The sequence below is a fragment of the Polyodon spathula genome, chromosome 36, assembly GCF_017654505.1.
Source record: "Polyodon spathula isolate WHYD16114869_AA chromosome 36, ASM1765450v1, whole genome shotgun sequence".
Taxonomy (NCBI): Eukaryota; Metazoa; Chordata; class Actinopteri; order Acipenseriformes; family Polyodontidae; genus Polyodon; species Polyodon spathula.
In genome coordinates this window covers 717,398-731,406 of record NC_054569.1, presented here as the reverse complement: position 1 = coordinate 731,406, position 14,009 = coordinate 717,398, and the positions used below count along the sequence as shown (strand labels likewise).

Here is a 14,009-nt window from a genome sequence, read left to right as displayed (position 1 = left end):
ACACCACAACACACCCCCATGACGCAAGGAGTCGGGTCCTCAGAGGCGTTGTGTGTGTGTGTGGTTGTGTGTGTGACCACAAGCACCACACAAAATAATAACTGTAAAGTTCTCAGCGAGTCCTGCTGTGTGTGTGTGTGTGTGTGTGTGTGTGTGTGTGTGTGTGTGTGTGTGGGGGGGGGGGGGGTGTAATGCGTTCCTCAGGGGAGTGTTTTGAATTGGACTGTTCACTACAAACTGCAAACAACAACGATCAAACTGCTATGCTTGAGATATCTACCCTGTTCTTTTTAATCCAGTAAAAAATATATCGTGACCGCGCCCGACAGTGGGAGTAGCCTTGGAGCGCACTGTGCCACACACTGCAGTGTAGAACTGACTCGGGGCAAAACCAGGACCCGCACGATTTACACTGAGAAACTTTTCTTTATTTATTTTTGCTTTTGGTCCACAATAACTAGGCTTGCCTAAACCCTAGCGCGGTCCCCGGAGGTTTATACGCCGCATTTCAAGTATAAAGTGTAGATCGTCGGGGCTTTTTGTGTTCAGCTGATCCGATGACATGTTTGGAATTCGATTGAAACTTTGTACCTTCCTGTGTGGAATCGCCGTCTCAGGTAAGGAAGTGAGCACAGAAAAGTGCTGTAGTTATTTGCGCTGTGAATTGAAAACCTTTACAACTCTTTGCGCTGAGATTTGGCTTTATTGCTGCCATAAAAACAAACACACTTTTGAAATAGTGCTAGACTATAGTCTGAGTGTATCTGGCTATTAAATTAGCGTGGCTGCGCCGCTCTGCGCATGGTTAGAAATGGTGGCGCTCGGATTTCATCACATTCTGTTCTGCCTCTGTCAGGTGAAGTCCTGATGGTGTATCCAGATAAAAGGCGAGGACAGGATTTTTTTTTTTTTTAAAAAGCAGCCCTGTTTGTTTCTCTTAGGCTTTGCAGGGCTGCGAAGTGGTTGTCGTTCCGCTCCGATGACAGCAGAGAGTTCTCACGGTCCCTCCTTTAAAAAGACTCTGTTAACAACGACAGGTGGTTTAAAGTCGGGTCTATAAAGACGGCTTCTGAATTTAAAACACTTCACTTTTATAATCGTTCGATGACCTGTCTTATTTTTTTTTTCCACGCTTTTGTTTGAACGCGTCGTCCAGGAGGCGGTTGTGTGAGATCTACCTGCGGTTACCTTTTTGCAGTGTTTTTTTGTAATGCAAATTAAAGTATAAAGTATTTCATGGAAACACACGCTGTATTACCCTTAGACAAGAAAGTGTGCAGAAACCTACAGAATAGTACAGACATGACAGGATTATAGCTCTGTAGAAAACGACAAATGCAGGAAGTTTACCTAAGTATTTCCTTGACGGTATTTTTGCAGCTTTCCCCATTCTGTTTGGGTGTAAAAATAAAGCGGTTCTTGGAATATGTAACTTTAAGATCATAGAAATATTTACAACAATAAGGAGTTATTTTATAGTGCAAAATCAGAGCCTTTGGTACCACCAATCAGCACAGGTAGGGTGACTCCACCTTACAGAGGGAATGAAACCCCAGGGCTAGTGTTTCTAACCCTGCTCACACTGCAGGATCCAGATCATTTCAATAATAACAGACTTCCTTCAGGGCAGTTCTGAGAATTCAGGCTGGGGCTGCCTTCCTAACTGTGTGTGTGTGTGGTGGAGGTGTACTCTGATCCTCACTGTGTGTTTGTAGGTGTGTGTGTGCGTGGAGGTGTACTCTGATCCTCACTGTGTGTTTGTAGGTGTGTGTGTGTGTGTGTACTCTGATCCTCACTGTGTGTTTGTAGGTGTGTGTGTGGTGGAGGTGTACTCTGATCCTCACTGTGTGTTTGTAGGTGTGTGTGTGGTGGAGGTGTACTCTGATCCTCACTGTGTGTTTGTAGGGTGTGTGTGTGGTGGAGGTGTACTCTGATCCTCACTGTGTGTTTGTAGGTGTGTGTGTGTTTGGTGGAGGTGTACTCTGATCCTCACTGTGTGTTTGTAGGTGTGTGTGTGTGTGCTGGAGGTGTACTCTGATCCTCACTGTGTGTTTGTAGGTGTGTGTGTGTGTGGTGGAGGTGTACTCTGATCCTCACTGTGTGTTTGTAGGTGTGTGTGTGTGTGGTGGAGGTGTACTCTGATCCTCACTGTGTGTTTGTAGGTGTGTGTGTGTGTGGAGGTGTACTCAATGATCCTCACTGTATGTGTGTGTGTGTGTGTGGTGGGGGTGTACTCTGATCCTCACTGTGTGTTTGTAGGTGTGTGTGTGTGTGTGGTGGAGTGTACTGTACTGATCCTCACTGTGGAGTTTGTAGGTGTGTGTGTGGTGGAGGTGTACTCTCATCCTGTACTCTGATCCTCACTGTGTGTTTGTAGGTGTGTGTGTGGTGGAGGTGTACTCTGATCCTCACTGTGTGTTTGTAGGTGTGTGTGTGTGTGGGAGGTGTACTCTGATCCTCACTGTGTGTTTGTAGGTGTGTGTGTGTGTGGAGGTGTACTCTGATCCTCACTGTGTGTTTGTAGGTGTGTGTGTGTGGTGGAGGTGTACTCTGATCCTCACTGTGTGTTTGTAGGTGTGTGTGTGTGTGTGAGTGTGTTACTCTGATCCCTCACATGACAGTACTGACAGTGTGTGGAGACTAGTGTGAGGTTGACTCCCAAAACATCCACACCATCACACACCACCTCCACATGAGACTAGGAGTGACACACAAAACATCCACTGACACCACACACACACCACCTGTGAGACTAGGTGTGTGCGTTCAACGTGCCACTCACACACCAACTGTACATGATCACTCACTGTCGTGTGTGTTTGTAGGTGTGTGTGTGTGTGGGAGGTGTACTCTGATCCTCACTGTGTGTTTGTAGGTGTGTGTGTGTGGTGGAGGTGTACTCTGATCCTCACTGTGTGTTTGTAGGTGTGTGTGTGTGGTGGAGGTGTACTCTGATCCTCACTGTGTGTTTGTAGGTGTGTGTGTGTGTGTGGAGGTGTACTCTGATCCTCACTGTGTGTTTGTAGGTGTGTGTGTGTGTGGTGGAGGTGTACTCTGATCCTCACTGTGTGTTTGTAGGTGTGTGTGTGTGGTGGAGGTGTACTCTGATCCTCACTGTGTGTTTGTAGGTGTGTGTGTGTGTGGTGGAGGTGTACTCTGATCCTCACTGTGTGTTTGTAGGTGTGTGTGTGGTGGAGGTGTACTCTGATCCTCACTGTGTGTTTGTAGGTGTGTGTGTGTGGTGGAGGTGTACTCTGATCCTCACTGTGTGTTTGTAGGTGTGTGTGTGTGTGTGAGGTGTACTCTGATTCTCTGTGTGTGTGTGTAGGTGTGTGTGTGGTGTGTGTGGTGTGTGTGTGAGACTAGGAGTGACACACAAACATCCACACACACACACACCACCTCCACATGAGACTAGGAGTGACACACAAAACATCCACAACACACACCCACCTCCACATGAGACTCGGAGTGATGTGAACATGTGTGTGTGTGTGTGTGTGGTGGAGGTGTACTCTGATCCTCACTGTGTGTTTGTAGGTGTGTGTGTGGTGGAGGTGTACTCTGATCCTCACTGTGTGTTTGTAGGTGTGTGTGTGTGTGGTGGAGGTGTACTCTGATCCTCACTGTGTGTTTGTAGGTGTGTGTGTGTGGTGGAGGTGTACTCTGATCCTCACTGTGTGTTTGTAGGTGTGTGTGTGGTGGAGGTGTACTCTGATCCTCACTGTGTGTTTGTAGGTGTGTGTGTGTGTGGTGGAGGTGTACTCTGATCCTCACTGTGTGTTTGTAGGTGTGTGTGTGTGTGTGAGTGTGTCTCTGATCCACCTCCACATGTGACTAGGAGTGACACACAAACATCCACACACACCACACCGACCTCCACCTATGAGACTTGTAGGTGTGTGTGTGGACATGAGACTAGGAGTGCACTGTGTGTGTGTGTGTGTGTGTGTGTGGTGGAGGTGTACTCTGATCCTCACTGTGTGTTTGTAGGTGTGTGTGTGTGTGTGGAGGTGTACTCTGATCCTCACTGTGTGTTTGTAGGTGTGTGTGTGTGTGGTGGAGGTGTACTCTGATCCTCACTGTGTGTTTGTAGGTGTGTGTGTGTGTGGTGGAGGTGTACTCTGATCTCACTGTGTGTTTGTAGGTGTGTGTGTGGTGGAGGTGTACACTGATCCTCACACTGTGTGTTTGTAGGTGTGTGTGTGTGTGTGGAGGTGTACTCTGATCCTCACTGTGTGTTTGTAGGTGTGTGTGTGTGTGGTGGAGGTGTACTCTGATCCTCACTGTGTGTTTGTAGGTGTGTGTGTGTGGTGGAGGTGTACTCTGATCCTCACTGTGTGTTTGTAGGTGTGTGTGTGTGTGGTGGAGGTGTACTCTGATCCTCACTGTGTGTTTGTAGGTGTGTGTGTGTGGTGGAGGTGTACTCTGATCCTCACTGTGTGTTTGTAGGTGTGTGTGTGTGTGGTGGAGGTGTACTCTGATCCTCACTGTGTGTTCAAACATCACACGCACATGGAGGTTGTAATGGGGGAACCACATGTTTGTTTATGAGTGTTGTCATCAACAAACATCCCACACACCACCACTCTGTCCTTGAGACTAGGAGTGTGCACACACAAACATCCACACACACACACAACCACTCCACATGAGACTAGGAGTGACACACAAACACATCCACACCACACACACACCTCCACATGAGACTAGGAGGACACACAAACATCGTGTGTGTGTTTGTGTACTCTGTGTGTGTGTGTGTGTGTGTGGTGGAGGTGTACTCTGATCCTCACTGTGTGTTTGTAGGTGTGTGTGTGTGTGGTGGAGGTGTACTCTGATCCTTACTGTGTGTTTGTAGGTGTGTGTGTGTGTGTGAGTCACTGTGTGTTTGTGTGTGTGTGTGTGGTGGAGGTGTACTCTGATCCTCACTGTGTGTTTGTAGATGTGTGTGCGGTGGAGGTCTACACTCCCGTGGAGCTGCAGGCTGTGAACGGCACCGACGCTCGGCTCAAGTGCACCTTCACAAGCTCCGCCCCCATCAGTGTCCAAGCCTCTGTCTCCTGGAACTTCAGACCTCTGTCGGGGGGCATCGAGGAGTCGGTGAGTGTGCCGGTGCAGGGGGGACCCCAGGACTGTGACCCCCAGACCATAGACTGGGCTGGCCTGGCTGCAGTAAAAGTGCTCTAATGCAACTTGTTCCATATCCCAGGAGCACTTTGGATGCTGTCGTGTAAAAATCAAATTGCCAAAAGCGTAGGCTAGTGACTTCAGTGATCTCTAAGAATGGGAGTGTGAGTGAATGAGGGTGTGTGAGTGAGTGTATGAATGAGTGTGGTGAGAGAGTGTGAATGAGTGGATGAGTTTGTGTGTGTGTGAGTGTGGTGAGCCGCTCTTGAGAATCAGTTTTACCCCACCCCCCCTCCCCACCAGGTGTTCTATTACCAGGAGCAACCTTACACCCCCACGAGTGGCAAGTTCAAAGGTCGTGCTGTGTGGAGCGGAGATATCAGGCGGGGGGATGCCTCAATCACGATCCGTGACTTGAAGTTCAGCGACAATGGAACCTACAGCTGCCACGTGAAGAACCCCCCCGAGGATGTGCACGGGCAGGCAGGCGAGCTGCAGCTCCGAGTGGTCAGCACAGGTGGGTTCCTGCGAGCCCTTTCCTCCTCCGCTGGGGCTCCGGACCGCAGCACTCGCCCAGTCTCCCTCACTCGGGCACTTCAATCACGGTTAGGACAACTGTCACAGGCTCTACTGCACAGCAGGGCTGACCACATCTAGGCCTTCAAATTCTGAACCAGTTAACCCTGCTTCCAGACCCTGAAGTAGTTCCCGTTTTACCTGTTTAACCTGGAGTGGAATGGCCCTGCAGGACTGTGATTGGACAGCCCTGCTTTACAGTATAAAGTCCTGCATATTTGTTAGATCAAGTAACTCGCACACGGCAGTTCATTTTGGTGCTGGAAGTAACCGCTTGCTGTCCTGCCCCCACAGTCAGCCACTCAGAGATGAAGATTCTGCTTGGTGCCATGGGGGGCGCCATCGTGCTGGCAATTGTCCTCATTGTCACCGTGGCCTCGATCCGGGCCTGCCGACAGCACCGGCGCCAGAGAACCGAGCTGGAAAAGAACCCGCAGTACAAGTAAGAGAAGGGCCGTCTCAACACCGTCTCACGGCCCGTCTCAACACCACCCACTGAGACACAGCCCGTCTCAACACCACCCACTGAGACACGGCCCGTCTCAACACCACACACTGAGACACAGCCTGGAGACATTCTGTGTTGGTCTGTTTCTGTGTTTCTGTGTTTCTGTGTTTCTCTGTTTCTCTGTTGCTCTGTTTCTCTGTTGGTCTGTTTCTCTGTTTCTCTGTTGCTCTGTTTCTCTGTTGCTCTGTTTCTGTGTTTCTCTGTTGCTCTGTTTCTCTGTTGGTCTGTTTCTGTGTTTCTCTGTTGCTCTGTTTCTGTGTTTCTCTGTTGGTCTGTTTCTCTGTTGCTCTGTTGGTCTGTTTCTGTGTTTCTCTGTTGGTCTGTTTCTGTGTTTCTCTGTTGGTCTGTTTCTGTGTTTCTCTGTTGCTCTGTTTCTCTGTTGGTCTGTTTCTGTGTTTCTCTGTTGCTCTGTTTCTGTGTTTCTCTGTTGGTCTGTTTCTCTGTTTCTCTGTTGCTTTGTTTCTGGTGTCCAAGCTGGCTGTTTACACATGCTTTGTTTTGTCTCTTTTTGATTAGCCATAGTGAGGAGACAGAGTGTCTCAGTCTGGAGCACAGACACGAGCAGAAACCCCAGGAGGAGGTCGAGGAGCTGAAGAGTTCACAGGAGGAGATTTGCCAGGAGGAGGTCCAGGAGCTGAAGAGTTCACAGGAGGAGATTTGCCAGGAGGAGGTTGAGGAGCTGAAGAGTTCACAGGAGGAGATTTGCCAGGAGAAGGTCCAGGAGCTGAAGAGTTCGCTAGAGAAGATTTGCCACGAGAAGGTCCAGGTTCACTTGAAAAGTGATTCCTGAAGCAGCTTCCGGGCAGTGGAAGCTGCTTCAGGAGTCCGGGCTGCCCTTTTGAATCCTGTAAATACTTGTAGATTAATAACAGACTAACCACACTGCCAGTGCGCTGCATCACCAAACTACTGAGATTATCTCTAGTGGAGAGAGATGGGACTGCTGCAGCTGCACGCTTCCCCACTGGATTCTAGCTCTGCTCAACAGTGCCACCTACTGCAAGAGAAGTGTCTTAGCAGCAGCTGCCAACACCTTGCACAGAATGGAAAAGGAAGAGAGCTGGGATCGCTGCAGATGCTTTCAGCACAGAGGGAATCGTAACTACATACAACTGGCAGAGCCTGATCCAGAACTGTGTAGGATGTCTTTCCAGTGATATTTCAATAGCACTGCCTTCCAGTCCGAACCACACCCCAGTCTGTTCAAAATAAAGCAGCTATCAACACAGTGTCCCCCGTCCCCCCCACACACACACACAGCGCAGCTTTGAATTACACTAGAGCATGCTCACCTAAATAAACTGCCCCGTGCACACAGCCTGCACTGCCACTAGCATCGCTAAAGGAAGCTGGGAATGCTAAACTTTCTGTTTTGTTTCCGCGTGGAAGACGATCCGCGTTCTTCAGCTGTAGCCACACCGGACGGATTGCAAATTGAACGACTGCAAAGACATCCAGATGAAAGACGATGCCTGGTGGCTTGCAGGGGGGTGCACTGAGCAGCACGGAGGCATTTTATTTCCCATTATGCAAGTAGCATTACAATAAGTTTATTAATAAGCGCAAATAAACCAGCGCATGCGTGCAGTCTGCATATCCAGCACTGAAATGAAAAATGTGCACTTTTGCTGGCTTTTAAAAAACAACACTAAAAAGGTCCCTCGTTGACACAACTGGAACATGTGACCGCGTTACAAATCCGTGACAAGAAGTAGGCAGAAAGCAAAGTTTTGTGGAGATTCCCCAATATAAACACAAATATTATCGAGGTGCTACTGCTGTATACGTTGTACAACAAAGACAACAACACGTTTGTGTTCTGTGTGACACATCCCAACATTACCAAGATCATACATAGCTTTGAAGATCATGAGCTGCGAATAATAATAATAATAATAATAATAATAATAATAATAATAATAATTAATAAATAAAATACTTTAAAAAGTTAATAAACAAAAAGGATCAAAGTAGTGAAGAAACACAGTTGAGATTGCAGTAAGCTGTATATATAAATGTAGAACAGTAAAATTATCTTGTTGAAAATATCAGTTCAGCTGCAGATGCACCGGGCTTCAAATCGGACTAAGACGACTACTGGCACCACGGGAAAAATAAATGAATCCTACAACTACAACTGTGCATTTACTACTCATAATAATGCTAACAATGAAACTGTTGGATATAGAGGGATGTTCAATAACTCTGATCTAAAATTCTAAAAGGTATTGACAGTGTCGACCCAAGGGACTTTTTCAGCCTGAAAAAAGAAACAAGGACCAGGGGTCACAAATGGAGTTTAGAAAAAGGGGCATTCAGAACAGAAAATAGGAGACACTTTTTTACACAGAGAATTGTGAGGGTCTGGAATCAACTCCCCAGTAATGTTGTTGAAGCTGACACCCTGGGATCCTTCAAGAAGCTGCTTGATGAGATTTTGGGATCAATAAGCTGCTAACAACCAAACGAGCAAGATGGGCCGAATGGCCTCCTCTCGTTTGTAAACTTTCTTATGTTCTTATGTTCTTATGTTCTTATGATCGATAGATTTCACAAGTCCAGCCTTTATTTTACAATGTAGTTGCTGGAGGTCAGGCTGGTAACCAAACAAGACCTGCTCTGTAATGGGACCGTCCGTCTCTAGCATATCCAACAGAGACCTGTTCTGTAATGGGACCGTCCGTCTCTAGCATATCCAACAGAGACCTGCTCTGTAATGGGACCGTCCGTCTCTAGCATATCCCACAGAGACCTGCTCTGTAATGGGACCGTCCGTCTCTAGCATATCCAACAGAGACCTGCTCTGTAATGGGACCGTCCGTCTCTAGCATATCCAACAGAGACCTGCTCTGTAATGGGACCGTCCGTCTCTAGCATATCCAACAGAGACCTGCTCTGTAATGGGACCGTCCGTCTCTAGCATATCCAACAGAGACCTGCTCTGTAATGGGACCGTCCGTCTCTAGCATATCCAACAGAGACCTGCTCTGTAATGGGACCGTCCGTCTCTAGCATATCCAACAGAGACCTGCTCTGTAATGGGACCGTCCGTCTCTAGCATATCCAACAGAGACCTGCTCTGTAATGGGACCGTCCGTCTCTAGCATATCCAACAGAGACCTGCTCTGTAATGGGACCGTCCGTCTCTAGCATATCCAACAGAGACCTGCTCTGTAATGGGACCGTCCGTCTCTAGCATATCCAACAGAGACCTGCTCTGTAATGGGACCGTCCGTTTCTAGCATATCCAACAGAGACCTGCTCTGTAATGGGACCGTCCGTCTCTAGCATATCCAACAGAGACCTGCTCTGTAATAGGACCGTCCATCTCTAGATTGTCCAATAGGCATGCACGGACGGGGTCATGTGTTTATTTCCAGTCTTTCGGATCGTTTCCAAGTCGTGTCTGGTGTGGGTTGAGATTGGGCGACTTCGCTCGCGTCTCTCTGTCCGGTGTGGATGCAGGGCTAATCATGGGAGCTCTGATGGAGATGCTGTGTAGTAGGTTGAGCCATTCCAGGATTTACTGGGAACAGACCCTGGGGGTGATCTGGGTTCCAGTGAGTGCCCAGTAAAACAGTGTGTCTCTCGCTGCGATCGGAGTCTTAACTGCCAGGTCAAGCGGACAGATGTTTCGGTTGATTCCTTCTTGCTTGCTTACACCCTCGTTTGCTTTAGTGATGGTGAAACGGTAAGAGGGGCGCCCGTTTTTAACATGTTATTAAAATAAGAAGAAGTCTTGTACCTTTTGTAAATGTCAGTCTTGTACTTTTTGTTTTAAATGTCATGTTTGTGTTTTAAATAAAAGTTAAGGGAAACGGAAGGTGGTGTGTTTGTCACTGTCTGCAGAACAATGTGAGATCCGATCTCTGATACAGTGACAGTGATAAACTGGATCCCCCAGCTGCCTCATATTTTGCCCGTATAAGGTTTGAGATCTGCGTCAGCAGAGACAACAACAGCACCGCTGCTGAACAACTGATCTGGAGCCCAAGAGATCGGAGCTGAGCCCCCCCTGCTCCCCCTGTCCCTTGTGCTCTCCGGATTTCATTCCCTGTGATTAACGCATGTTTACATTGCTGTCACAGTCAGGGCAGTGTTGAGTCACACCGCCTGCTTCAGTACATTTCGAAATACAATACAAAGAAACCAGAGGTGCATTCCTGATTTCAGCATTGTACAGCTTTTAGTTTTCCATTCAGAGAGAGGGGAGGTTGTATAATCTCTGAATCAGAGTTTAAAAAGTTGAGTCACTGTCCCTTTACCCTGTTTGCTGTAGTTACGCAGGGCAGGGTACACAGTTGTGTTTGCCAGAGAGGATGTGGTGAGCTCCTGATCCAACGATAACGACTGAAAGAGAAGCAGCCCAAACAGGAGCAGCGGCCAGCGGCGCAGCGTCCAGACACAGAGCCGTCCCTCAACCCTCACGCACAGCCTGCCCCTTGCAGAAGCTGGCTCTGGTATCTTTGCAGTTTTAACACTGTGCATCTTCCATAATTTGGCATTATTATTATATTTCTTAGGAGATGGCCAATTTCAAAATTAGAGCAGTTACAAAATGAAACATGAGTTCGGTTACCGTTAAGAGTAGAGTCAAGTACAAGATCCAGAGAGGATAATTATGATTAAGAGCAGTAGCAGAATACAGCAAGGTCTGGAGCAGCCCAGTGCAGGTACAAGATGATGCAAGTACTGATACAGTTGGGTGTCATCTAGTCCAGTATAGTGGAGAGCTGTGAGGGTTACAGATGCTGTCTGAACAGGGGTGTCTTGAGGAGGCGTTGGAAGGTGGTCAGGGACTGAGCAGTCCTGATATCCGTGGGCAGGTCGTTCCACCACAGAGGGGCGAGGGTGGAGAAGGAGCAGGGGTACAGCTAACCTGCTGGTGGTGGAGGAGCGGAGGGGGTGAGGGGGTGAATGATAGTCTGGAGATAGGGGGGAGCAGAAAGCAGACACCTGGTACCTGCAATCGGAGAGGTAGGAAGAGAACCAGGCGAATGAACTCGTTCAGCTGGTTTCACAGGATGGACTTCCTGATCTACAGGAACACAAGGCAGTGCAAGGCTAGTGCTCAGCAGACTGTGAAAGCAGCTGCTTGTCTAACGAGATGCCATTGAGGTGTTGAAGCAGGTCCTGTGATGTTCTGAAGTGTAGATCAGGTTTGATTCAGTGGAATTGCTCTCTACGCACGATGTTACTCTGAGTCGGCTTCCTCAGTGTGAGGAGCCAAGTCCACGGCACACTGAAGTGAGCTCTGACACTCAGGTGGAGCGTGTGGATCCAGCCACTCTATCCAGTGCTGCAGCGTGGAGGAGGGGAGGGGGCGTGATGGAACAATAGTGCCCTGTGGCTGAATTACACAATAAGGATTTCACATCATGAGTCTGTGCACTGCAATACAGCACACTCCCTCCCTCCCACACACACACACACACACACACACACACACAGCAAAACAAAGATACAGAGCAAAGAATGTACTGTGATATAAAGGATCTGACGATTAACACACACACACACACACACACACACACACACACACACACACACACACACACACACACACACACACACATATGTGTCAGTAGCTTTGTTTAAAAATGCCCTGTATACAACATTTATATAGCATTTCGAGTTCAAGACTAACATACTTTGAATATTTTCTAAACAAAGCTGTTAAGTCAGAAGACTTGGTTGCTTTCGTCATTGCACTGTGTTTAAATGCAGTCACTGCACTGTGTTTAAATGCAGTCACTGCGCTGTGTTTAAATGCGGTCACTGCGCTGTGTTTAAATGCGGTCACTGCGCTGTGTTTAAATGCGGTCACTGCGCTGTGTTTAAATGCGGTCATTACGCTGTGTTTGAATGCGGTCACTGCGCTGTGTTTAAATGCGGTCACTGCGCTGTGTTTAAATGCGGTCACTGCGCTGTGTTTGAATGCGGTCACTGCGCTGTGTTTGAATGCGGTCACTGCGCTGTGTTTAAATGCGGTCACTGCGCTGTGTTTGAATGCGGTCACTGCGCTGTGTTTGAATGCGGTCACTGCGCTGTGTTTGAATGCGGTCACTGCGCTGTGTTTGAATGCGGTCACTGCGCTGTGTTTAAATGCGGTCACTGCGCTGTGTTTAAATGCGGTCACTGCGCTGTGTTTGAATGCGGTCACTGCGCTGTGTTTGAATGCGGTCACTGCGCTGTGTTTAAATGCGGTCACTGCGCTGTGTTTGAATGCGGTCACTGCGCTGTGTTTAAATGCGGTCACTGCGCTGTGTTTGAATGCGGTCACTGCGCTGTGTTTGAATGCGGTCACTGCGCTGTGTTTGAATGCGGTCACTGCGCTGTGTTTAAATGCGGTCACTGCGCTGTGTTTGAATGCGGTCACTACGCTGTGTTTGAATGCGGTCACTGCGCTGTGTTTGAATGCGGTCACTGCGCTGTGTTTAAATGCAGTCACTGCGCTGTGTTTGAATGCGGTCATTATGCGGTGTTTAAATGCAGTCACTGCGCTGTGTTTGAATGCGGTCACTGCGCTGTGTTTAAATGCGGTCACTGCGCTGTGTTTAAATGCGGTCATTTTGTTATTATATTTTAAACACTAACTGTATTTTGTTATAGTTATATATGTGATATATAATATTATATATATGAATATATATATATATATATATATATATATATATATATATATATATATATATATATATATATATATTACTGTGACATTTTGAGGAGCCTCCTCTGATACACATATAGTGGAGTGCAGAGAATTCAAACCCAGCTCTCCATCCACTGAGAATCAGGATGCAAGAGAGGCTCATCAATCACTAGAAATACTTCGGCAAGACAAGAAACACAAACCAGTAACAGAGAGACATGCTCACTTCTGATATGACAAGGACGTTTATCTGTAAATACTGGGATTCCCTTGTGATGCTAGTATGAAAGACGAAGGTTCAGCAGCACAGTTGGGTGTTTTTAAGCGTAGTGTTTCAGGGCTGCGCACACGCTCCGGGTCTTTATCCTCTACTGCTTCAGCTTTATTTGGATGATTGCCTTTACCTTGTTTTGATTTTTCCTGTTCCTCTCCAGTTTCTCTGAGATACGAATGTAGCAGCTTTACATCATTTTTAAAAAACTGTTTTTGTTGCTCGTTAACGGACATTTCTGTAGTGCGGGTGTTGTCATGTGATTGAAAACGAGACGTGTTGTGTTTGAATTGAAAGCGATGGCCTCTTGCAGTCCAAGGGGTCACAGCTCAGGTATCTCTTCCTCTAGAGGAATTATCACTTTGACGTCACTACTGCGGTATTGTGCCTTTTTTTCCAAATGCTCAGGATGAAAATACAGCCTCCAGGTACAATGGCAGTGTAACTGATATTTCCCTATAAAACCCTATTCTTAATCATATGATTACAGGCTACTGCTGACGACAGTGCTATCCTGTAATCCCTAATTGAATGAACTGATCTGACAGTTTCAAAGTGCTTTGAAAGTTCAAGTAGACAATTTTAAAACCCCTTTCTCTGGATTTACCGATGTGCCAGAGGCTGAACTCTGCAACACAGCAGACACCAGCACTAAAGAAACCATCTCCGATCTGCATCCTCAGATCACACTGGCCAGAGACCAGTGAACTGCGACCGGTAAACAAAACCGCGAAGACCGTGAGAAAGAACAACGACAACGACGCGGTCTGTGATGCACCCAACCGCCAAGCACACGAAACTGCGAGCTTACAGACTGCACAGCATTTCGGGGCATAACTGCATTTTTAACAACTCAAAAGTCAGCGTGAAGT

The 14,009-nt window shown here is 47.5% G+C and overlaps 1 protein-coding gene across 1 annotated transcript; it reads left to right on the top strand.

Annotated features, from left to right (window-relative positions):
- Window positions 1-214: 214 nt before the first annotated feature.
- On the top strand, window positions 215-8,131 carry mpzl2b (myelin protein zero-like 2b). Its single transcript, XM_041235017.1, has 5 exons — window positions 215-617; window positions 4,946-5,103; window positions 5,434-5,647; window positions 6,001-6,148; window positions 6,731-8,131. Exons 1-5 carry the CDS (start codon window positions 563-565, stop codon window positions 7,002-7,004), a joined length of 849 nt encoding a protein of 282 aa, XP_041090951.1. The 5' UTR covers window positions 215-562; the 3' UTR covers window positions 7,005-8,131.
- Window positions 8,132-14,009: the final 5,878 nt, after the last annotated feature.

Excerpts from the sequence above, each read along its gene's own strand:
- mpzl2b (XM_041235017.1), top strand. The coding sequence starts at position 563 with ATGTTTGGAATTCGATTGAAACTTTGTACCTTCCTGTGTGGAATCGCC. Across the intron at positions 618-4,945 it reads GTGTGGAATCGCCGTCTCAG|ATGTGTGTGCGGTGGAGGTC; the intron begins GTAAGGAAGTGA and ends GTGTGTTTGTAG. Across the intron at positions 5,648-6,000 it reads GCTCCGAGTGGTCAGCACAG|TCAGCCACTCAGAGATGAAG; the intron begins GTGGGTTCCTGC and ends CTGCCCCCACAG.